The sequence below is a fragment of the Diabrotica virgifera genome, chromosome 3 (genome assembly GCF_917563875.1).
Source record: "Diabrotica virgifera virgifera chromosome 3, PGI_DIABVI_V3a".
Classification (NCBI taxonomy): Eukaryota; Metazoa; Arthropoda; class Insecta; order Coleoptera; family Chrysomelidae; genus Diabrotica; species Diabrotica virgifera.
This window is the reverse complement of record NC_065445.1, coordinates 244,382,811-244,408,038: the sequence shown is the minus strand read 5'-3', so window position 1 is coordinate 244,408,038 and position 25,228 is coordinate 244,382,811. Positions and strand designations below refer to the sequence as shown.

The window sequence follows — 25,228 nt, the reverse complement described above, 5'->3', positions numbered from 1 at the left end:
CACAAAATGCAAAAAATTGGACGTGGAGCCCCCTCCAAAAAAAAAGTTATAGGTTTTAAAAAAGTTAAAAAAAAATTTAAGGTTATGTTCTCTCGACCTAAGGGTCCATAAAAAATGGACATATTTTGTAAAAGCCTCAGCTACATGTGTGAATTTTTTGAAATTTTTAAATCAATTGCAACCCAACTAAAAAAAATTAAATCTAAAAATCTACGTTTTCGGCTGTGGGGGGAGGGGTAAGGGGGGTAGCGAGCTAAAAATTCAAGTTATCTCATTTTTTAATTCCACATAACGTAAAAAAATTAAAAAAATTGAATTCTGAGAGTGAGGGCATTTTGCCTATCTTAACGTGGGGTACCCTTTTAAAATCTAACTCTCACCACTCTTTGATATTTCTTTCACTAATCGTTAATCTCACTACTCTTTGAGATTTAGATCACGATGATACGGAAAAGGCCTTAGAACGGTACCAGATTTGTCTATATCAGTTATGGAACGCATTTCTCACCAGAATTGTTTCATATTTCTCAAAAATTTCTCCTTAACTGTTGAATATGTTGATTCTCAATGAGTAGTCTTCGGTTCTGTTGTTAGTTTTTCTGTATTGAAAATGTAATGTATGATATTTTAAGTTTTCGTATACTACGTAAACTTAGCAGCTCTTTCCTGGACATTTCTGAAGTCCTTCAGATATTTATTTTCTTTAGCTTCTCCAATTCTTCAAACCAAATGCACAGAAGCAGATAAAAATGTGATAAGAGAAAAGAATAAAGACATAATACAGATCATGAAGCCTGAAGACTGGGAAGAGTATTTTAAGGAACTTAAGTAGAAAATTGAGTAGAATTTCAAAAAAATTGAAACCAAAACCAACCTATAATTGCAATAGTAGGTTCGCCAAGATTAAAAGAGTATTTCAAAGAACTTTTAGTAGAGAATTATAATAGAATTTCAAGAACATGGAAACCAAAACCAATATAGAATAGCCAATAAGATAACAATAGAAGAAATTTAAAATTTATGCAAACAGATGAAGAGGAACAAAGCACCCGAAACAGGGGATATACCCGGATAATTGTTTATGTTTAAGTACGGAATGAACAAATTATACATACATCTTCGTTAACTATTTCAAGAATTCATAAACGCAAGTGAAATCTCTATGGGATGGAGAATATCATATCTCAGTACTATACATAAAAAAGAAGAACAATTGTAAAAATTACCGAGGAATAGCTGTAACCGGATATATGAGTAGAATATATGGGAAAGCTTTGAAAAATCGAATCGAGAAAGAATATTTAGATTCTGAAGCAGAACAAGCAGTGTTTGTTCGTCGACGTAAGGAAAGCATACAATAGCGTTCCACTGAAGAAGCTGTGGCAATCAATGGAAAGTACAAATATTAAAATACATATTATACTTAATTATTAAAAGCCGACAAGTACTATATAATCAACCCATAACAAAAATAAAAACTTGGACACAAATAACAACAGAAAGTTAAATAAAATATACCGCGAAAGCACTTTAAAAAGATGAAAACAAAAATGTAGAACAATGAGGGTACTACTCACCAACACTATGATCTATAGGGCTTTTCATCGATTGTTATTTGTTTCGAGCTTCTGTCATATGTTGTATAATTTGTATATAATATTAATATACACGGATTATACGACATATGATAGAAGCTTGAAACAAATGACTGTGAATGAAAAGCCCTACACGCTCAACTGTGCAGACGATCAAGTAATAGTGGTTCAAGATTATGACGATTTATACTATATGGCCCGAAAATTAATTGAAAAGTATGATATGTGGAAAATATGGAGTCTAGAAGCCAATAAAAAGAAAACCGAATACTTGTGTATTTGAGAACATTGGAGGATAAAAAGATTTAAGTATCAATATTTCGCACGATGGAACATTAGACAAAGCCTTAACTGAAAGAAATAAGGCAGGTAAAAAAACCATTACAATGTTAAACAGTATTTTATGGGACCAATCCATCAGCAAATTAAATAAAAAAATATGAAAAAAAAATTAAGAAACGCTTTTCTTTAGTTACGAGTGACTAAAATTAAAAATATTATAAAAAAATTCAACTAAAAAGCAAAAAATAAAAAAATTGAAAAAATCTAACACATTCGTCAAAGAAAAGCGTGGCGCGTCTTCATCGAATAAACTGTTTTCTCCCCACGCTTTTCTTTAACGAATGTGTTAGGTACATTCCATGTCAAAATTGGTATATAGCTTCTGCGGGACGTAAAAATAAGATATTTAAGGTCAAAAATTCTTCTTCTTCTTTTTTTCTCAAAATGTGATTTTATGCGATTTTACAGTGATTTGGTGTTTATTTAAACAAATTTGCATTTTCTGTCGTAAAGTATCAATGAAAAACATAATATTTTAATAGAAAGGACTCAAAAATGTCATTATATGGCATTATAACAAGTTATTTTGAATCAAAACAAGTTTTTGATCAAATTTTATAGTGTAAAAGACGTTAAAATACCGTTTTTTACATTTTCCTCCATTCCCAAAATACATCATCATCGATTTGGCTGAAAATTTGCCCACAGATATCCAAAAGATAGAACTTTAAGTGGTTAGAAGGATTTTAATTATATTACAATACCAAAAAAGTTACATGCAGTAATATCAGACTCAAAAGTATATATTAGTCCAGTCGGGATAGCATTTGACCTTGAATGCCGAGCTGTCCAAAATTTTATTTTTCTGATCTTTAAGGGAGTCAATAGTAGCCTAAATTTAAAATCACGAATGAATTCCTCCGTTACGTTAGCCGCCATCTTGATTTTAAAGGAGAACCTGTTTGGCTCAATATCTCCGCCATTTTTAACTTTTCGACAAAAATGGTAGGAACTGAAATTGTTCCAAATAAATCGTATTTACAATTAATACAATTTCTTTTTAACAATTTTTGTCGTGAGGTCGATATTTTCGAGTTAATTTTACTTACAGTAGACGCCTATATTTTTGACTATAATATTGCATGTAACTTTTTTGGTATTGTAATATAATTCAAATCCTTCTCACCACTTCCCAGATAGCACAAGTACGTTTTATGGACATCCAATGGACGAACATCTGTGTACATTGGAACGTCCAATGGACGTCCCGCTAAGGTACAATGGACATCCGATGGACGTCCAACGAACGTCCAGAGTTCACAAAATTGGACGTCCATAGAACGTCCGCTACAAACGTACAGTGTACGTTGTTGAAGCTTTCAGTGTATATTTTATGTACATTCAATGTACATCTGATGTACATTCAATGTACGTCTTATGGACATTTTTGTAGGGCACTTTTCAGAAAGCAATCTAGTGTCCATAATTTTTTGAATACATACATAGCAAAAAGCCTTTAGGTATTGGGACCGTGCAAGTTCGGCAAAGCGACCTCTATTTCTACGCTCTGTACTTTTATTCGCACTTTTAATTATATTGGCCAATTATATTAGTCCTGGTTGCTGAATAATTGTCAAGACCATAGTCCAAAAAAATAATAAGAAGAAAAAATAAGATGCAGGTTATGTTTAGCAAACGTAAACAATTGTATGTAGTAAATAAAATCAGTTATTAAAATGCAGTACTGCAAGCAAAATACAATTAATTAAATTTACCTTTATATAATAATTGCATATCATATCAATATTGTGGAACAATATATAATTTTTCTGCGTCAATGACAGAAGGTATGAAATATACGTCAATTTGACAATTTCAATTGACAATATGAATTATTTAAGATAGTTGCAATATTTCTCCGCGACTCGCGCACGGTCGTTTCTCGTTTCCCTTTCCAAGTACTTGCACACCGCGAATAGGAAATAGTTTAATACTAAACTTATACTGTAAAGTATTACACAAAATACCTTTTTTATTTATCTTTATTATAACTTTATTATGTATACTTTATTATAGGAACTTCATTAATGCACGACTGCACTTGCACGATAAACAGCAAACACAAAGATATCACAGTATGTATACACAGTACAAAGATAAACAGTATTGTATTGTATGTAATACAGACAAAATTCAGATAATGGCGTCCTATAATGCATGCACATTAAAAGAGGTTTATTTCTGTTCTGTTTCTTCCAAACATTATTTCTTAGAACTTGAGAGTCAGTACGGTTGTATATTGCAAGCGGCTTTGCCATTCTGTGAATTATTATAAATAAATCCTTCTTCAGTATTCCACAACAATTAACAGCGATAATCCCCGAAAAGTACCTGACTAGTACTACCTTTTACGACCGATAGCGTGAAGAGCGACAACGTTGTCAAGAAGATTCTCATTTAGTTTGGCGGTAAATTTAAGAGTTACAAAATGCACATTTTAGATTTAAATTGGTAGTGTCTAATTATTATTGTAAGTTCTATAATTACCGATGCGCGATGTAGCTCCGTTATTCTGAAAAATTTTACCATCGTTTTATCATCATCTAATATTATATAGGTTTAATTAAAATAATTTTAGTGGTTCAGTGTTTTAATTCGATGATGAAAAAATATGTGACTACATTTATTAGAAGCTTCTTGTATTCTACTAATAATATTGCTTTGATTAAAACAAGAAGCTATATATAATTACCCATATATAATAATAGTCGCATTTTGTGTGAAATCTCCATGGACCACAAATGGATGTCCAATGTACGTTGAAATCAAACGTCCAATGTACGTCGCGTAATGGACGTACATAGTACGTCCAGTTTTGGTCCATGGACGTTTGGACTTTAAATGTACGTTATATGGACGTCCATCGGAAATTTTCAGCCAAATCGATTATGATGTATTTTGGGAATGGAGAAAAATGTAAAAAACGGTATTTTAACGTTTTCTACACTATAAAATTTGATCAAAAGCTTGTTTTGAATCAAAGTAACTTGTTATAATGCCATATAATCACATTTTTGAGTTCTTTCTATTAAAATATTATGTTTTTCATTGATACTTTACGATAGAAAATGCAAATTTGTATAAATAAACACCAAATCACTGTAAAATCGCATAAAATAACATTTTGAGAAAAAAAGAAGAAGAAGATTTTTTGACCTTAAATATCTTATTTGTACGTCTTGCAGAAGCTATATACCAATTTTCAGACAAATCGGAGGTCCAAAATTTTTTTTGCTCCAAAATTGAGTGATTTGAAATGGAATGACCCGTTAGTTTTTTTCAATTTTTTTATTTTTTGCTTTTTAGTTGAATTTTTTTATAATATTTTTAATTTTAGTCACTCGTAACTAAATAAAAGCGTTTCTTAAAAATTTTTTTTTCCTATTTTTTTATTTTTTACTTTTTAGTCTTACATTTTTCAAACATTAAATTATATCGTCATGTTTATTAAAATATGTATAAAACAGATGATGTACAAACATGAAAAGTAGTCGGAATCGGCAAAAAATTTGAAACTTTATTGTTTATTTATGAAGCATAACGTAAACAATTAACGTAAAAAGTGAAATTATGTATAGTTCATATCATTAGCTACAATCCGTAAAAGGTTCAAGTTTTTACACTGTAAAAAACAAGAGAATTTAAGCATTTTCCATTAAAGCCGTTTTTTTTTTGTTTAAACAATTAATGAACATACAAAAAGAATTTATTGATTATTCGTGTATTGTTCCCGCGAATGTATATGTCTGCAAATTTTCATTCATTTGCATTGGAGAAAAGGCACTCAAATTAACGTCTAAAGATTTGACGCAAACTATTGAACTAAATAAAAGCGTTTAATAAAAAGAGAATACATTATGAGACTATATTGAAAAGTATCACTCTATGCAGCTGTGAAGTATGCCACTAAAAAAAACGACATTGGCAACGCTGGGAGCAACGTAAATGGATGTTTGGAGAAGAGCTGCAGGAAGAGAAAGATAACAACGAACGCATTAGAAAAATAATAGGAATCAAACGAACAATCACAGATCACAAAGAAAGGATGAAAACTGAATACCAAAGTTAATACTAAAATGGCAACTAGAAGGCAGAGAAAAGAGTTAGATCGAGAGCAAGTTAGTGAGAAAGAATAGACTGAGAGAAAGATTTACCATTATCGTTATACTGTTTTTCAACACATTGTTTTTACACATACATATGTAGTTTTTCTACAGTTTCTCTGCTTCAGTAAAATTTTATTGAAAAAGATCACGGCGTACAGAACTTGTTACTAATTTGACAAATTGTGTGTGTACCTATGCGATACTCAGCTTGTTATTAATGACATACATGCAACGAAAGTTGTAAAACAGCATTAAATAATATTTTTATGTTTTTTGTTACAGTCCGAACAAAGTAGCTGCCATTCTGCTGAGCATCGTAGTAATTATGATAAACACGTACTTCGTTATAAACACAGTGGATGAATTGCAACTAACCTGGCCCCTTTTGGTCGTAGTCGTAATCGTTGGCATCTTTTATTTGTTGTTCTGTTTTTATCTCGTGATACACATGAGCATATCTATGGGAAGCACTAACTTATTAAGGTATAACTTCGTGAACAAATATATCATGGGCCCCGTAGACGCCACTTTGGATATTAGTCCCATCGGTTATGCCAGGTAAGGTTTGACATGTTACCAGTAATATTTGTATAGTTTTCTTAATTTTATAATTTCTTTGCAAACTACGGTATGTGCCAAAACAGGGAACGGTGAAAATGTTTTGTTGCAATAAAATTTAAAATTCAATATATGTATACCTACAACAATTTTGCAAAAAAAATGTTAGGGCTTTTTTAAACATTATATAACTGAAGTCAAAGTTAGATTGAAAGTAGAGAAGAAAGACAAACAAAAGAAAAAATAAATGCATTTTTGTCACTAAAAAAGCATATAAAGGATAGACTGCTTATACAGGGTGTCCCGAAAAGATTGGTCATAAATTATATCACAGATTCTGGGGTCAGAAATAGGTTGATTGAACCTCACTTACCTATATACAATAGTGCACACAAAAAAAGGTACAGTCCTTTGGAGTTACAAAATGAAAATCAATTTTTTTTTCATATATCGAAAACTCTTAAAGATTTTTCATTGAAAATGGACATGTGGCATTCTTATGGGAGCAGCATCTTAAATAAAAATTAAAGTGAAATTTATGTACCCCATAAAACATTTATGGGGGTTTTGTTCCCTTAAACCCGTAAACATACATCATGGCTGTATGGAAGCAAGTGGGCTTGCTGTGAACAAGTCAAATTGAGCTCAATGGTACCTCGAGCATGAAACATTGGATATTTTTTAAATTCACATCATTTTTCTATGTTCCTTTGACGGATTAATTATAAAGGGTTTTTACGCAAATATTTTTTACTTTGGTGGTTAGCATGTTAGATTCGAGCAAACACTGATGATGATCGGTCAACCGATTGAAAACTAGTTCTGTTCTGTGATGTAGCCCTGTATAGGGATTTTAACAAATATACCTTTTATAAAGGATTTTATGGTTTTTCGATACTAAAGAGATATTAAAGGTAGAGAACTGGAGGAGAGCAACCAGGGACAGAGAATAGTTGGAGGCAGATGCTAGGTGAGGCCAGGGCTGGACCTGGACTGTAACGCCACAGGAGAGAGAGAGGTTTAATATTGTGGTTTAATCTCATATGAATACAATATTTAATCTATATGCGAAATATAAAAGATACTCACCCTTTTAGCATTACATGTACATAAAATTCTTAAAAAATATGAATTTAACTTTCAAAATATCATAGCTCAAAAATATGCTTAAATTTATTTTATGTTAGTTGATTTTCATAGTTCTTCGTTTTGGCTGATACTATATGTAGATATATTTTTTATACTAACTGTTTGGAATGAGCATCGAGCAGATTTTGGGTAATATAAACTTAAAAATTAGGTAAAGCATGGTAATTACTAAACAGATATTTTAGAATAATTCTTTAAACATAAACTTGATGCTGAAGATGATTTTGTGTTTTTTGTTGAAACGTTTTTTTTGTGTTTTTGCGTTCTGTTTTATTTATTTGTTGGGGCTATAAAAGTCCGTGGTTCGTTTTTATTTTGAGCAGTATATGTTAGTAAGTTAATTAGGGATTAGTATTAAATCTTTATAGTTTAGTAAGGATTGAATAAATTTCATAATAATAGCAAGTAGTCGTGAAAAAGTCCACAACGCGCAAGTTCTTATTAAAAAAGTTTATATTTTAACAAAATAGTTAAGTTTTGTAAAAGGGCAACTGTTTGATCATATTTTGTATCAACAAGTGATAGGACAATAGTAACCTGCAAGTAAGCGATACTACAGAGATTTAAAAAATTTGAGTTTTTTTATTCACAACACATTTATTAATGGGTACGTTCAGACGATCTCAGCGGCTGGACAGCTAACGCTAACCAAGAGGCAGTGTTCAGCGGCCTCGATAATAAGCCGATGGAAGTCTTCTTTAAGAACTGCATTTAAACCAGTTCCTTAAATTTTTCAACCATGACACTCTCCTCCCACCTCTTATCTTTCCCCGTATTATCAATTTTAGTATTTATTTCATATCACTGTCCCCTCATTACGTGTACCAGATATTGTAACTTGCTTATTTCGTATTTTTTACCCATTTCTCGCACTACTTCCGTGTTTGTTTTTTCTGTGACCATGCTATTCTAAGCATCCTTCTGTAACAGCACATTTCAAATCACTGTAGCTTATTTAGGTGTTCCTGCTTCAATGCCCAGCTTTCAAGTCCATATTGCATTATCGAAAACACAGAGCATATCAGAGCTCTTACTCTCAGTTCCAATCTAAGGTCTTTAATTCAGAGAATTGTTTTCATTTTTACAAACGCGTTTCTCGTTATTTCTATCCTGGAAGTTAGCCGCTGTTAAATTTTCTAAGCCTACTTTATTTCCACTGGATGCACTCAGTGGTTGATTGAGCATGCGTGGTAGCATGGTATGGTTTGTTAAATTAAAGGTTTGTTCCAACTCGTCACATAACCGTTATTGAATGGTTACGCGTATGCGCAGTAACACATTTTTCGTTACTGCACATACTCGTAACCATTCAAGAACGGTAATGTGAGGGGGTGGGAACAAACCTTAAATATACGGTGATACTTGGCCGTACTGATATTAGGCTCCACCTACGATGCGCAGTCAACAGAAACACGTCACCGAATGCTTTCCCACTTATTTTTCTAATAGAAGTATTTCTGTAATTATTAGGGTTGGATTCGTAGAAACGTCAAACATGAAATAAAATGTTGAGACAAATCCGTTAAGAGGGTTATATGCCACTAGTTACAACAACTAAGCAACTTTCCACTTAAAGTCAGTTGCTGAGAGCTAGTGAACGTACCTATTGACTCAAAATATATTTGATAGACGTACATTAGTTTGTATATTGATATTCCATGATTTATTTAATTATATACTTTCAGGGAATCTTCCAGCAACTTTGAAGAATAAATCTTCTTTGTTATGTAGGTACTGTGTGTGTAGAAGTAGATAGTTTGTGTTTACAGTGTGCCTTATAACCATAAGTAATGTCACAAAATAGATTAATATATTTCTATGCGAATAATGAGAGAGAATTTATAAGACAGGGATCTTATCCTCTAAAAAAATTTAAAAGAATTAATTTTATATAGATGTAAATACATATTCCCAACAACCAAAATATTAATTTATGAACTGATTACAATGATATTTAGTGTTAGTTATAGCAAATACTATTGACTGATACATCCAACTCCCACAGAAATCTGGAAGCACGTTGCCACTAGCGCCACTGTCGGCTTGCGGTGAAACTACGTTTTGACAACGTAAAATTTGAAGTAAACATGCAAATTTAATTTTATAAATTTTTGAATAACGAGCTAATTTTGCTAAATTAAATTAAAATAAAAATAGTTCAAACACTTATATAAAAACAATAATAAAGTAATTTTATAAAATGTAAGGTTAGATTGCTCTGGTTATCACCGCAAGACCGCTAGATGGCGCTATTTTTTGCTTCCTCAAATGTAATGAGAAATGTCAAGAGTTGTATGTATTACAGTCTATAGTATTTGGTTATTCTCCCCTCTACTTACAGTCACGTGACACGCTGTCAGATTTTGTCAGGACGTTTTAACATTGAGTCTTATGGGATTATTTTGTTAAACTTGAATATTTTATTTTGTAGTGATAATAACCGAATACAATTGTTAGAATTCATTAGTTATTAATTTATACTGTAATGTATAGTGCAACAAAAATATTTTCTTTTTCGTTAATAAAGATTTATTGACATAAACTGCGATAGTGAGGTTATGTATACAAAATCAAACTGATAATCAATATTGGAAATAGAAGAATTTATATCAGATTAAGGGCGTTTTATTTTCTGTTTATTTTAAACATACACAAAGCGCCCTGATAAAATTTTAAAAAACCGCACCATGAGCAGGTCGGTCGATTTTGCTTTGACACTTTGTTAACGCTCAGAGCGAATAGTAAGTCATGACATTGACTAAAGACTGTTGACTGACAGGGATATTATTTGATATTCCAGAGAAGGAGCTGGTTGACAGTTCTGTTAATGCCCCGTCCTCATTTTTAACAAGATGATATTATAAAGAATTCGTAAATAATGTATCTACATTGTTCAGTTATTCAAGAAAATTTTCTACGTTAAGGGCCTATTGAAGTTTTTATTGTAAACTTCTTAATAATGTGTTAGTGGAAGAATGAGTTTTTCATTAAAAAATTCATTTGTTTCTCAATTTCGTTCCACTTTAATTCAATACAAGTTGTCCAACTCTCTGATAACCGAATTCGTCCCTGAAGTCCGTCATAATATATGTTTCCGTAATTTTCACATATTCATTTTCTTATTGAGTGAATCACATCCAATTCAGAATCTCTCCAGAGACTCTTTCATATGCTTTATCGAGAACAATGAATATTACATGAGCGTTTGTTTATTTTGTGTTTTTCTATCAGTTGCGTTATAATGAAAATTGGATCTGCTATTGCTCTGTCTTGCTTCTTCTGCTTCGTGCTACTAGGATTACTCCTGTTTGTCTGCCTCTTATTCTGTTTCAGTTGTTGTTGACTGTACATTGTCTTTCCAACTTTTTCGGCTGCCTTCCAACGGGTCTTCCGCTATACGGCTTGTTGTTTTTACAGATGTTCGCTAATATATCTGGTCCCATTCGGTTTACATGTTTGTTCCAGTTTTTTTTCTTGTATGAATGAAATAAAAGACAGACGGACAGACTTGATTTAAAATGAACTCTCACATGCAATCCATTCAACATTTTTTTTCTTGTTTGCATATACTTCTGTTGCTTTGTATGTATCTTAAGGATATGCCCGCTATTGATCTTAAGACTTTCATTTCGATATTCTTGATTTGTTGTTTCGTCTTTCTTGTATCGGTCCTTGTCTCCGCTGCATATGTTAGGATTGGTCTTAGTGTTGTCTTGTATACTTTCATTTTGCTTTCTGTGGTCAGATATTTGTTTCCCCATATGGTTTCTCGGAGGCAACCACTCACTCTTGCTGCTTACCTTGTGGCCTCTGTTTATATACTCCTGTCATTAGTGATCTCTACTCCTAAGTAATCGAATTTCATTACTTGTTCTACAATTCTGCCGTCTATTTCTAGTTTGCATCTATGCTTTTTACTGATGACTATATATTTAGTTTTTTCTACTGATATTCTCATATTAAGTTTGTTTGCTGTGATATTGAAGATGTGGAGCTGCCTTTGTAGGTCATCCTCGTTATCAGCAATTAGTACTGCATCATCGGCATAGCATACTATCGTGATTTTATGCGCTCCCATGTGGTATCCATGTCATTTTCTTACTTCGTGAATTATTTGATTCATCACCATATTGAATAACAATGGGCTGAGCGAGTCTCATTGGCGGATTCCTCCTTTTAGTTCTATTCATTCTGTTTCTTCTGTTGACATTATAACTCTGGTCTTATTGTTCTTGTTAATTTCATTAATGCTCTGTCTCACATAAAACCAAATTGATTATCGCATATTTTGGTATCTTTACGTGTCCGTCTATCAATTACTCTCTCCCATATTTTGATGGTGTGACTAAGTTTTATAGACCTGTAGTTAGGTGAAATAATATTATTCCAATGTAGTTTTTTAAAGAAGTATTTGAGTAACTGATTATCTTTTAGGTAGACACAATGGACACTAATTCTATTAAGCTAAGGGCCGGTTGTTCGAACGCTAATCAAGAAGTTGATTATAATCAAGTCTCCTTAACAACCATCAAATAACAAAATCCGTTGTTCGTGCGTCATTCAGTTGACTGTTTCAACTGAAATACTGTTAAAATTGATAGTAATTAAATATTTGATAATGATCAGCTAATTCCATTTTTGATTAGCGTTCGAACAACCCTCCCTAAATGTACTAAAATGATATTAAGACCATATTTTTCACTGAATGAATCTCAAATCTTATATTAATAGTGATTATCTATTTTGTGACATTATTCTAACCCTAGCTCTAATACGTCGTTCCTTTAGTTATAGACATGTCACTAACTGATTATTAACCAACTAATACTGAATCCAAGATATACCTGGATCTAAAAAGTTTACTTTTCTTTCTACAGATCTCATTCGGAATGCTCAATTGATTCTTTAGACGAAGAAGAGAAAAAGCTTTAATTTAAATCTCGAATACGGTACATGTAATGTACTATTTTGTGTAATATCATTGATGACTGCCATAACATAAAGGCTAAAAAATATATAGATAGTAACAGAGATGATATTGTTAAAGAATTCAAATTTTATAGTAATATTGTATTTATTGTACGTATTTTGACCTGGTTTGTTTAAAGTTTAGACTCCAAACAGCATGTAAAATATTGTATAAATATTGACGTGGTTTCCTGTATGAAATTCCTAGAAACAATAACCAAAACCATTTAATTTGTAAACAAATCTATGTTTTTACTAAATATTGACAATTTAATTTAACATCCATCAATAGGAGGTTTTATAGCAAATGTTTAAAGAGTGACTCTCAACAGTATTAACCACATTTGGTAGTTGTACAGCGAGTAAAATAAATATTTTGCACTGGCAGTAAATTTATAGTTTTAAAAACATTTGTCATGAAAGTCAATGCTCATTTGAATGTATTGTTACGGTTTTACTAACTTTATTATTAAATTATTTTAAAAACTTAATTTATTAGTCTTTATTTTACCAAAGTAAAACACATTTTACTAAAAATTCCCCGACAGTATAAAATGAACGGTTCACATAAGAATCAATACATATTATGCTTCTTTTCATGAGCATTTTTCAGTGCGTCACAAATGATAGAAAAAAAAGGTAAGTCTGTGATAATATACATTTTAGTGACATAACATTTTAGTTAAATCTGACAGTTGTCACATTTTATTTGCAATTTGGCATAAAAACAAATCAATTGTGTTTATTGTATTTATAAAATGGTATTTTCTTTGATTTGTATAGTATTATAAATTGTACAGATTATATTCGTAGATATATTATATTCGTAAATATTTTTTTTCGATTATAGCGCCATCTTTTGACAACTAGAATAAATGTTATAAATGTCACCGATGAAATGTAATCACCGACGTGCGTTTTTTTCTGTCACACACAATTTAATGCGTTAGAATGAAATCGAAAAACTGTGACGCACTGAAAGATGCTCATGAGAAAAAGCATACATTACAATATCCGTATCCATGCCTGCCCTGATGTAAAACGTTAGCTTGTAGTCTTCTTCTTCTTGTAGTGCCTATCCGTTTCGGATGTTGGCGACCATCATGGCAATCTGCACTTTGCACACTGCTGCTCTGAAAAGATTTGTAGTGGTTGTGTTGAACCACGTTCGTAGATTTTTCAGCCAGGAAATCCTTCGCCTTCCTGGTCCTCGCTTTCCCTCTACTTTTCCCTGCAAGACCAGTTGCAGCAGTCCATATCTCTCGCTTGTAGTCTAGAGGCGACAATTATTAGTCTCTAACAACGTGTAGACCTGCTTCTAGATCTTTCGGCTCCACATCATCGAATTTCTGGTCGCTTTACGGATATATGAAGCGGCTGGCGAACCTTTCGCATAATATACAGGGATGAGCGCGCTAATAACCGGCAAAATAGCTCAAAAGATGGAAAACATAATACATTGCGAAACAAAAAGAGATGAAATTAGTGGAGGTGGAAATTATAGTTATAAACGTCTAAAATAACATTACATTACATAGTTTCCCACCTTTAGACCTATCAGAGGAGTATGACAACTGTCACTGTGACAGTAGAATTGTATAAGATACTCCTTTCACAGACGTCTAAAGGTGGGAAACTATGTAATGTAATGTTAATTAATACGTTTATAACGATAATTTCCACCTCCACTAGTTTCATCTCTTTTTGTTCCGCAATGTATTATGTTTTCCATCTTTTGAGCTATTTTGCCGGTTATTAGCTTGCTCATCACTGTAGATAAATGCCCTTTATTTTAAATAGAGGGGAGAATAGCCTAACAGTATTTTAATGAACGTTCTAATCTCTTTTACACTACGAATGGTTAGAAGACGCAGCAACGAAACTGGAATAATTGACTAATCCAGAAAATGCAGGAATTGTAGGAATTTTTCCTCGACAATATCACCACTGGGGTGTATAGATGGGTTTGGATAAAGGAATGAAATATATGTCCATGTTTGTATGCCCCAGAGAAGAGAGTTTGAAACTTCAAGCTCGAACAGAACTTATCTTCATCTAGGACCCCCTGAATGGACCACTGCATAGTACTAGAATCGTGACGAATTACTTAAAGAAAGTAGGTATCAATACCTACAGCCCTGAGCAGACTATGAGCCAAAACCTTTGGGATGAACTTCAGCTATAGTTAGAAGTCAACTAGACCTGCTAAAAAGACTTGTTTAGCTACAGAACGTGTTTCATGAAGAAAAGGAACAGATTCCTCAAGATTTTATTTAAAATTTGTTCCATTCGAAGGTACAAACAAGCCTTCATCTCTTATCTTACTGCTCCACCATAAACGGCAATTTGTAACTTAATTATATATGACGTGGGGTATATAATGTGGGGATAAACTTTCAAGGTTTGGTCACTTCGAGTAGAGAGCAGCAGGCCTAGGCCTCTCCGATGATGACTCCAATAAGAGTCGAAAATCGTCGATTCAGAGTGCTGGACTGCGCTCCCTGTTCTAAGTGAAAAGTAAGATTGTTTTGCCTTCGCATCAGTGGCGGCTAGTCAGGGTCGGCAGTGCCGACCCACACATTTATGGCCACATTATAGATTTTTTTAAATATATAAGTTAATCAGAGTTGATGATATTCGTTTCTGTGAAATAAAAAAAATATCTGTGAGATAATACAGACTAAATTTTATTCATTGTTTTTAAAAGAATTCGAACGATCTGATACGTTAAGTGATCCCTGTGCGCTGTGCGTAAGAGACTTTTCAAATTAAGGATCCTAGCCAGACATACACCCGACTGCGATTGTGTGAATTCATGGTCCGCTTCGGCTAGCCGTACCCAGTTGAGCATTTGCTTGTAATAAGACGCTGTGGAATATTAGCCGATAGGCAACCAATTATACATTCCCCGTATTTATTTAAATGACAAGTACGACAGAAAAACAATCTGCCGAGCACAGCGGTGATCTGCAAATGGCAACAAAACACGTACTTGGACGTTGAGATTTAATTTGGACGTTGAGAGGTGACTCATATTTGTTTGCAGAAATTGCTTGAAAATAACTCATATAATAATATTTGAGTTATCCTCCCACTCAAAAAGGTCCGGAACATTGTTTAAATAATCAAAATGTCAAAAAATAAAGGAAACATTCGATTTTTTTCTTCATTTTTTGATTATAACTTTAAAAGTGTTCATTTTCGAGAAAAGTTGCACTGACATAAAAGTTGCGTAATTAAATTTTCTACAATAAAGGATTAGCTAAAAATTTTAAAAATTGTCACCCTTGTTGCAAAATATCAATAAATGCGAAAAAATCATAAAAAACAAGTATTCGCATTTTACGTTTTTCAACCGTTTATGTTACACTTAAGACCTTCATAATTTTACCCAGAAAAACTATATCATATGTATAATAAAAAATATTGTGAATTTCATTAAGATCGGTTCAATAGATTTGGCAAGATAAATTTTGCAATCCAGCTTTCGCAAAAAAATTAATTTTTTCAAAATGTTGCAGAACTGAAAATAAAGCAGACAGCAAGTTGAATTTATTTTTACGTATAGAAGAATACCGTACCTTCCTTCTATATGTAAAAAAATTCAACTTGCTATCTGCTTTATTGTCAGTACTGCAACATTTTGAAAACATTAATTTTTTTTGCAAAAGCTAGATTGCAAAATTTATTTTGCAAAATGTTTTGAATCGATCTTAATGAAATTTACAGTATTGTTTTACTATATCATACAGGTTTTCTGGTTAAAATATGAAGGTCGTAAGTGTTAGCGAATACTTTGAAAGTTAAAATCAAAAAACGAAGAAAAAATTTAAGTTTTTCTTAATTTTTTGACATTTTGATTATTTAAACAATGTTCCGGACCTTTTTGAGCGGAAGGATAACTCAATTATTATTTACAAGGAATTTTCAAAATATCTATTAGACAAGTTCATTAAAAATTATCCATCATTCTTTATTCAAATAAAATAAGAAAAAGGATTAACAGTTTTATATGCTGATCTAAATATTTTCGGAAGGTGGGATAAGTTACAAAATATGTTTAATTTTATATACTGCAATTCATTAGGTACAACAAACTGTTCCCGAATTTAATAAATTATTGTGCTCAAATGTGGGCAAATTCTGCCTCAAATGAACGGGATTTCTCTTGTCTCAAAAAAGTCAAAACGTATTGTCGAAACACCATGAAACAAGAGAGAATGTCAAACTTGTCTCAAATGTCAATAGAAAAAAACTTTTAAAACCTCTCCAAAACAATAATAAATTTTACAGATATTAAGCTGATAAGAACAGATACTACACTTTGATCTTAGCCAGAGGCCGAGAAGCGATTTGAATGTCCCATTTACAGTTCAATGAAACCGGTTAATATGGCCCCCCTTAATAATTGCACCGACCTTATTGGTTGTCTTAATAATGTAACTATAATATCTCTGAAAGCAATTTCAATATATATTTGGAATATCATAAAACTTAGATCTTTTGTTTTAAATGAATAAGCTTCAGTTTCTCCTTCATTGGTGTTTATTTAAGAAAACAAGTCTCCATTTCAGTTAGTAATAGCGATTAACTTTTGTTTAAATTTGTTAATAGTTACTTATGTTCTAGACTAGTTGTTAGTTATATTCTGTACTTCAGTTTCTCCTTCATTGGTGTTTATTAAAAAAACCAAGTTCTCCATTTCAGTTAGTGATAGCGCTTAACTTTTGTTTAAATTTGTTAATAGTTATTTATGTTCTAGACTAGTTGTTAGTTATATTCTGTACTTACTAAACTCATTGTTATAAAACTGTAGTTTTTAAAAACAATAAATGTCTATCTATCTATCTATCTATCTAATAAATTTTACAATGACGTTATAACCCATTTTGCTACTTCGAAACAACATAGACTAGAGTTAATTTATAAACAGGTTTACAAAAAAAAATAAAAAAAAAATAAAAAAAAACAAAAACCAAAAATCTTCTATGAAATTGAAGACTTTTAATTAGATGGCATACCTATCTGAGGAGACAAAACCTTGCCGACCCTGTCCCTAAAGCCACGAGCCGCCACTGCTTCGCATTGCAACTGAATAAAAATGGTATACAGTTTTATTTTAGTTTATATTAGTATTACTCCTATAGTGTAACTAGGTCCATTTTCCGTTGGAACTTTACCAAGCTGCAGACGGGGGTTGTGAATTGCAACTTTTTAGAATTCCCTCCCTTTGTCTTCACTGCAACATCCATCTGGCTTGCAAATTTTAGAAGCCTTGGAGGTGTTACCAGGGAAATGGACCAATAAGTTTTCAATTTAAAAATCTTTTAGTAATATTTTTAATATTTTTCAATATTATTAATGTTGCTATTAGGATTGAAATCTTTACCTTTCAATTGCCAGATGACGCTAGTCGCCTGGCAATGTGGGGATAAATTTTCAAGGTTTGGTCACTTCGAGCAGAGAGCAGCAGGCCTACGCCTCTTCGATGATGACTCCAATAAGAGTCGAAAATCGTCGATTCAGAGTGCTGGACTGCGCTCCCTATTCTAAGTGAAAAATAAGATTGTTTTGCCTTCGCATTGCAACTGAATAAAAATGGTATACATTTTTATTTTAGTTTAATTATATACTTTAATTTAAAGATGAATGATGTGTAATATTCCTTTATTCCAAAATTTATAGGATAGCCGTTGTTTTTGCCGCTCAGTGTAGATTGTATCATATTTAACCGCCTTTGTTACACCGCCCATGAGCTAAGGAATCCTTTTGTGCGTATCGCTTTTGTGTGATTTGTACTATATGTATTGAGTAAATGCCTTGATAATATGTAGCGTTGGCTTCATTGTCTTTACAAATAGCCCTTTATCATCTGAATATCTATAAAATAATAACATTTTATAGTGGAGTACTCACATGGATTACTATGTTTTATGTATAAAATGCAATATAATTGGTGATTTGTATATAAAACCTTCTATAAATTAATGGACAATCATATCTACTATCAATTTTTGATGGGGACACTAACAACTGTACAAATTTGACTAAGGCAAGCCGCACACCAAAGAAACATAAAACGTAAAACATGTTTCATGAAAATAAAACACTGCTAAACAAATCTAAAAGTCCGCCTACCAATGAAACGAGTGTGATTCATGCTCATGATACATTTTTATTTTCGGAGTTTCATAAATGGCCGGACGTATATTTGTTTAGCAGTGTTTTATTTCCATGAAACGTAATTTACGTTTTATGTTTCTTTGATGTGCGACCTACCTTAATCATTAGATAGAATGTATAAAGCTAGGATAAATCGTTCAAACCGTTTAAATGTTTACTAACACAATATAAACACATCTTACACATTTGTTAGTGCAGAACTTTCAAATAGAATCGGATATTTTATTGTAGAAATATTTAATTTTCTTACTACCACCATGGTTTAAGAAAGAATCTTTAGTATTACAAAGTGTTAGAACGTTTCAGACCCAGAGATCATCATTAAACATTATTTCTCTGCTTTTTATTGTTACAAGATGCGTGTGAATTATTATTGATTTCTATCTGAGTATTTTTACATAGTTAGTATAACTCTTAATATCGTAAATTTCTAAAAAATTGCCCTCATACATGAACCTTTTCTGGGTCTGATTGACTTGAAGAAAGCATTTGACAGAGTAAGATTCAAAAATGTCATAAAAACTATTAAAAAGATCTGCCAAAACAACAAAATGGAAGTCAGAATAAATTGACAACTTATTGAACCTATAGAGATAGACAACGGAATAAAACGGAGGACTCATTAAGCCATAATGCTGTACAATTTAATCATGGATGACGTGTCAACAGTGTAAGTAGCATCAACAGTGTCAACAAAGGAATAGGATAGGGAATGGGAAACAAAAAAGTATACTCACCGGAGGGACCGCAGACGTTCGGATACAATTAGCGTCTCTTTGCAAAGATAATGACGTCATCTTTGCAAAGTAACAAGACACTTACTCAACACACACACTACACATTACACCTGAGTTAGTGATAAGTTATACAATTACGTGGCTAAAGGTTCTAGTTCTAAACCAAGGCCAGAATCCGAGAAAAAAAAAACAAAAAAGTAAAAATACTCTGTTGCTATAGTCTACAAAGGCTAGTCAACAGATTTATCATAAGAACAAAAGAATTTAATATAGCTATCTCAACACAGACAACCAAAACAATAGGCATCAGTATTGAACAAGTAGGTAATGGAAATAAAATATCTTTGAATTACACTCTCCCAATATGGCGACCTGGAGAGAGAAGGGTGACATAAAGTATACTAAGCAAATAGACTAACAGCATGCTTTAATAAAACTATACAGGGTGTCCCCGAAAATAGTGCGTTCCTTTAAGGTATGGATATAATACACAATTTAGAACAAAAAAGTCCTATAACATTTTTTTTCTAAAGTTAACCGTTTCCAAGAAAAAAATTTCATTGTTTTCCATATAAGTGAATTTTTATTTTCATAAATTTGAATGACATGGCAACGTAGCGTAGAAGAACTTGCTGTGACTGTGGAAATTTAACCTAATAACCCCTTGTTTATTTACTTTGAGGTGTGATTTTTGGGGTTGTTGAGTTGCAAAATAATGGATATGGGTTTGGTTGATATTTATATTATTTTACCCACCAGAGCAACTGACCTACAAATCTACTTTTTTAATCCTTAGATTTTTGAGTTGCGCGTTGTTGCCAGACTTCAATTTGCATATCAAAATGTATTTTCGTTTTTTGGTCAAACGGATCAATTTAAAAAAATGTTATAGACTTTTTTGCTCTACATTGTGCCTTCTACCTATACCTTTAATGAACGCACTATTTTCGGGGACACCCTATATAGCGAAACAACCATATTAACGTTGTTCTGAAGCTATTTCATTGTGGCATTTTTATGATTAACTATTTAGATGGGAAATAAGCCACAATAAAATTGAAAAAATAATTTTATTAACGTTTCGGAGTCCGAATCGGGTTTCGTTGTCAAAATACTACTAAAATAAACAAAAATGTTGTTGCTAAGTAAAAAAATTCTTCTAATAATTTATTTAATCTGACTCATTTATTATTATATAAAAAATTTATTATATAAAATTATTTTTTCAATTTAATTGTGGCTTATTTCCCATCTAAATAGTTAGTCCCATATTAACAATGAGATGCAGTCAAAAATTTGTAAAGCCAGTGTAAAACCCATAATCATATATGCACCAAGAACAAGACCCGACACAGCCACAACACAAAGGTTACTGGAAACGGTGGAGATAAGAATATTGAAAAGAATTACCGGAAATACACTGAGAGATCGAAAAAGGAGTGAAGACATTAGAAGAAAATGTAACGTACAGTAATAAACGAGTGGAGACACTGAACAGAAAAAAAAGAATGGAATAACCACATAAGCAGAATGAAGAGACCCGTGTTGTAAGAATAGCAAGAGATAAAATCACCAATTGGTAGAAGTATCGGACGACCGCATTCCATGGAGGTATCAATCCGCCAATGAACAAGCAGAAGAAGTAGTGTACATATTTGCTTTACCAAATCTGGGACATGCAATGAGAACACAGTGATATGAAACGCTAGATTGATAATGCAGGTAAATATAAGAGAAGGATAATAGGACGAAGGAGAGTGTCATAGTTAAAAGATTTAAGGGACTGGTTTAAATACAGTGCAATAGCACTCTTCCAAGAAGCGGTAGATAGAGGAGAGATAGTTAAACGGTACTTAAAGAAGGACCATTGTGTATTAAGATGATTCTTAACACGAGAATTCATGCTCCATGAATTTTAATTATTCTATTACAGTAGAACGTCAATAATCCGGATTAATTGGGACCGGACCCCATCCGGATTATCAAATTATCCGGATTATCGAAATGACCCCAAAAAAAGGCCAGTATACACATTAAAGTACAACAAACGTTTTAAAATTTTATGTTTTCTCTTGTACAGTAAAGTGTCTAGAGGTGAAATTAATCAAAACATTTTTTTATGTTTAAACACTGTATTGTAATTAATTTATAATAGCAGCATGTGTACAGTAAAAACATCAGACACTATTTGGGCTTTTAAAAAAAATGTGTAAAATATTTTTGAACTGCGGTAGAGGTTCGTTTTTCGCAGCGAAGTTCTTAATTTATTTTAAAAGAATCAGATATTTTTGCTAGATACAAATCCGGATTATTGACGGTCCGGATTATCGACGTTCTACTGTAATTTGAAGTTATTGCTGTGATTTCCAGGCAGACTTGTTCTTGTCACTGTTTCATATCCACGATTTCAAACAAATGCCGCTAGTCTTTATAAACTTCACCATAATTGACATGTGCTATAATATGGATAGTTAAAATATTACTTGTCAAATGTATGAAACACTTATTTCTACAATAAAATATACATATACATACATGGGTATAACCAACGGTATCACGCAACGAACTGTCAATACTGATGTAATGGGAAAGAAGTGAATTTATTGCGGCCAGGATGAGAGAGTATAGTCAGGGAAGGATAGAAGATAATCGCCATCTTTCGTAAACAAAAAAATTGATAGTGGTAGTCAGGGTTGCCAGATTGGTGTATTTTCCCACAATTTTGGAGTAATTTGAAAGCGTCTAGGGGAATTTTTCTAAGCAGAAATGGTTGCGGGATTTTTTGGGGGGAAAATTATGGAAGATTTTAAGGGGTCATGGTAAATTAAATATGCGAATATACATAGAATTGTATATTATACTCTCATATAATCGAAGACGATAGGACCTATAAATTATTTCCAGGGCCTTCTGTTGATAAGTAGTATAATTTTGGTTTACTATTTGACTACTCATTTATTAAATTGCGGCAAAAATTTAAATTTGGGGGATTTGAGCTTCAATTTGAGGGAATTTCAGTTTCTAAGTGGGAGATTTATAAAATCACATTTGGCAACTCTGGTGGTATTTGTAGCAAATTTTCCCTGGCATTGCCTGTCTCTCTCTTGTATGTTGGCCGCAATCTCGCTTCACTGTCTGAATGGGACGGGGCCATTCCATCAGTATTGACAGTTCGTTGGTAGAACGACATATTGAAATATTTATTTGTACTATTGATATTATTATCATTATATTTTAGTTTTTCCGATTCTGGACATTATGGTACCATATAAAAGAGTAGAAACTATCACGTAGGAAGATAAATACATTTATTTAAGTTTTTTTTAAAGGCCACTACCAAATATTTTTTAAACTTTGTTTTTTCAGCCTTCAGCAAGCTGAAATATTTTTTGTGAATACAGTTATATGTACTTATATTTTTAGATACTTATTATAAAAACATAGATTTGTATTATGCATGTTTTTAGGTTGTGTAAAATAAAACCATTTGTTAAGTATTTATGTTTCGCCTTTCTATCTAAATTTATTTGATCCCACTCTAAAAGGGTGGTAAAACTCCAAACTATAGTCCATGTACCGACTCAAACATCGAATCATGTGATGGTACAAATAAATTTGTATTTTTGACTGGTAGTTTTTTCATTCACCATCTACCCAACAATCCATGTTTTTGTTTTTATTTGATTCAGAGTTGGACCACCATCTCCATATATGTAGCTATTTCAGCATCTATGTATCCTCAGTGAAGCTATGCAGTCACAACTCTGAAACGAATATCAACAATCCTGCCTATTTAAGGGAAAACATCGCGATGCAATGTTTCCACCTTTTGAGACGCAAAACAGCGACATTTCTCGTAATACGAGGAAGACGAAAAGCCCTAGATACAAAGTTTGCTACTTTTATACAATTAGAATAATTGAAATAAAAATAATAAACAATATTTTAAATCCAAGACTTTTCGTTAAGAAACTGCTTTCTGGCTGTATCCTGTATCTCCGGCTTTTACAATATATAAGCACAAGAGACTACGCAAATAAAGGACACTTTGGCCATGTATTTACCCTCTTTTCGTCTAGGACAGTGGTTCTTAACCTTTTCAAAGCTGGGGAACACTTGACAAATTTTGAAAAAGTCGCGGAACACCATTGTGTTATTTTATAGGAAACACTAAATAAGGGGTGCAAATGTAAATACAAATGTAAATAAAACACGTTCCTTAACTGCAAATACAGTCGAACCCGCTTATTAGAATACCGGTTAAAGGAATATCCCGGTTTAAGGAATAAAAATTTGAGGTCCCAAAACGGTTTTACTATGCACATATGATCGGTTATTAGAATATCCCTGTTATATTAATACTTTTGCTTGGCACGAAGGCTATTCCAATAAGCGGGTTCGACTGTACATGCAAAAACAAAATATAAGAATAAAAACATATTCTAAAAATAGAAATTAACAAAAAATATGTAGATTAGTAAATACATTTTATTTTACAATTAGATGTATGGGCATAACTAACATAATAACATAAAAATTACACAAATTTAGTGCGACACTTGAGCCTGTGACTTTTGCAAATTTTAGCAATGTCCGGTCTAATATGCGATAGCGCTACCCTCATTTCTTCATCAATATTCCCAAGTCTTTCACGTTTCTTTGTTTTTATGTTTGTGAAGGTTGAAAAACCTAATCCACACAAGTATAAAATTGCAAACTGTAGTAATACCTTTAATGCTCTTGTAGAAAGAAGTGGGTGTTCAGCTTGCACAGAAATCTAAAATTCTTCAAGTGACATTTCAGAAAACTTTAGTTTCAGAGTGCGTTCCGTTGACAAGCCTACTAACTCTTCTTCCTCTTGTAATGATAGCTGGTATTTCGACATATTAATCGAGATAAAAGGATTTCGAATCCAATCGTAATTATCTGTATTTAGGGAAGGAAAGTAGTGATCAATTTTTTCTTCTAATAGCGTCAAATGTTCAATGATAACGGATTTCATCTCTTCAATATTTGCGCTAATACTGGGAAACATATCCAATGTACCTTTTTCTAATATGCGATTTTTCCAAAGAGATATTTTCTTTTGAAACCCTGATAATTTGTCAGTACAAGACAAAATATTTTCAGATTTTCCTTGGACACTCGTGTTAATATTATTGAGGTATTTAAAAATGTCAGTCAAATATCCTAATTTAGCAAGCCAAATATTATTTTCTAAATATATTGCGAATTTATCTGTTGCTGCACCTTCTCCTTGAAAAAATGCTAACAATTCGCATTTAAGCTCTAAAACTAGATTGTTTTAAAACTTGCAACGCGAAACAAATTTTATTTTAAAAGGTGATTAGTTACAAAAGTAAATTAACAATACTTATTCATCGTTGTTGTTCGCTCTAAGTAACCTTATTTTTATTTGAACTTGCTGTTAAATCTTAAATAAACTAATCTAAATTACTTACCTATCAACTGGAACTTAAAACTCAATAAAAAAAATGTGCGTCGTTTTCGGCGAGAAACGGTTGCGTGCACGTGACAAAGAGGGCGTATTCAAGCAAAACAGATGAGCAATCTTAAGCTTGGAGTTCGC

The 25,228-nt window shown here is 32.3% G+C and overlaps 1 protein-coding gene and 1 non-coding gene across 6 annotated transcripts in view; one reads left to right on the top strand and one right to left on the bottom strand.

Moving 5' to 3' along the window:
* Window positions 1-23,265, top strand: part of LOC114336735 (protein Malvolio) — a 99,164-nt gene extending 75,899 nt beyond the window's left edge. For 2 of the 5 annotated variants that reach the window (XM_028287101.2, XM_028287097.2), the window contains exons 9-10: window positions 6,326-6,601; window positions 12,628-23,265. In XM_028287101.2, the coding sequence (XP_028142902.1) occupies window positions 6,326-6,601; window positions 12,628-12,682 (331 nt within the window). In that variant the 3' untranslated portion in view covers window positions 12,683-23,265. Of the gene's footprint in view, window positions 1-6,325; window positions 6,602-9,435; window positions 9,478-12,627 lie in introns of all 5 variants that reach the window. The other 3 variants (XM_028287100.1, XM_028287099.2, XM_028287098.1) reach the window with 3 other exon arrangements.
* Window positions 16,882-17,071, bottom strand: LOC126882830 (U2 spliceosomal RNA). Its single transcript, XR_007697407.1, has one exon. It is a non-coding gene; the product is annotated as a U2 spliceosomal RNA (small nuclear RNA).
* Window positions 23,266-25,228: the final 1,963 nt, after the last annotated feature.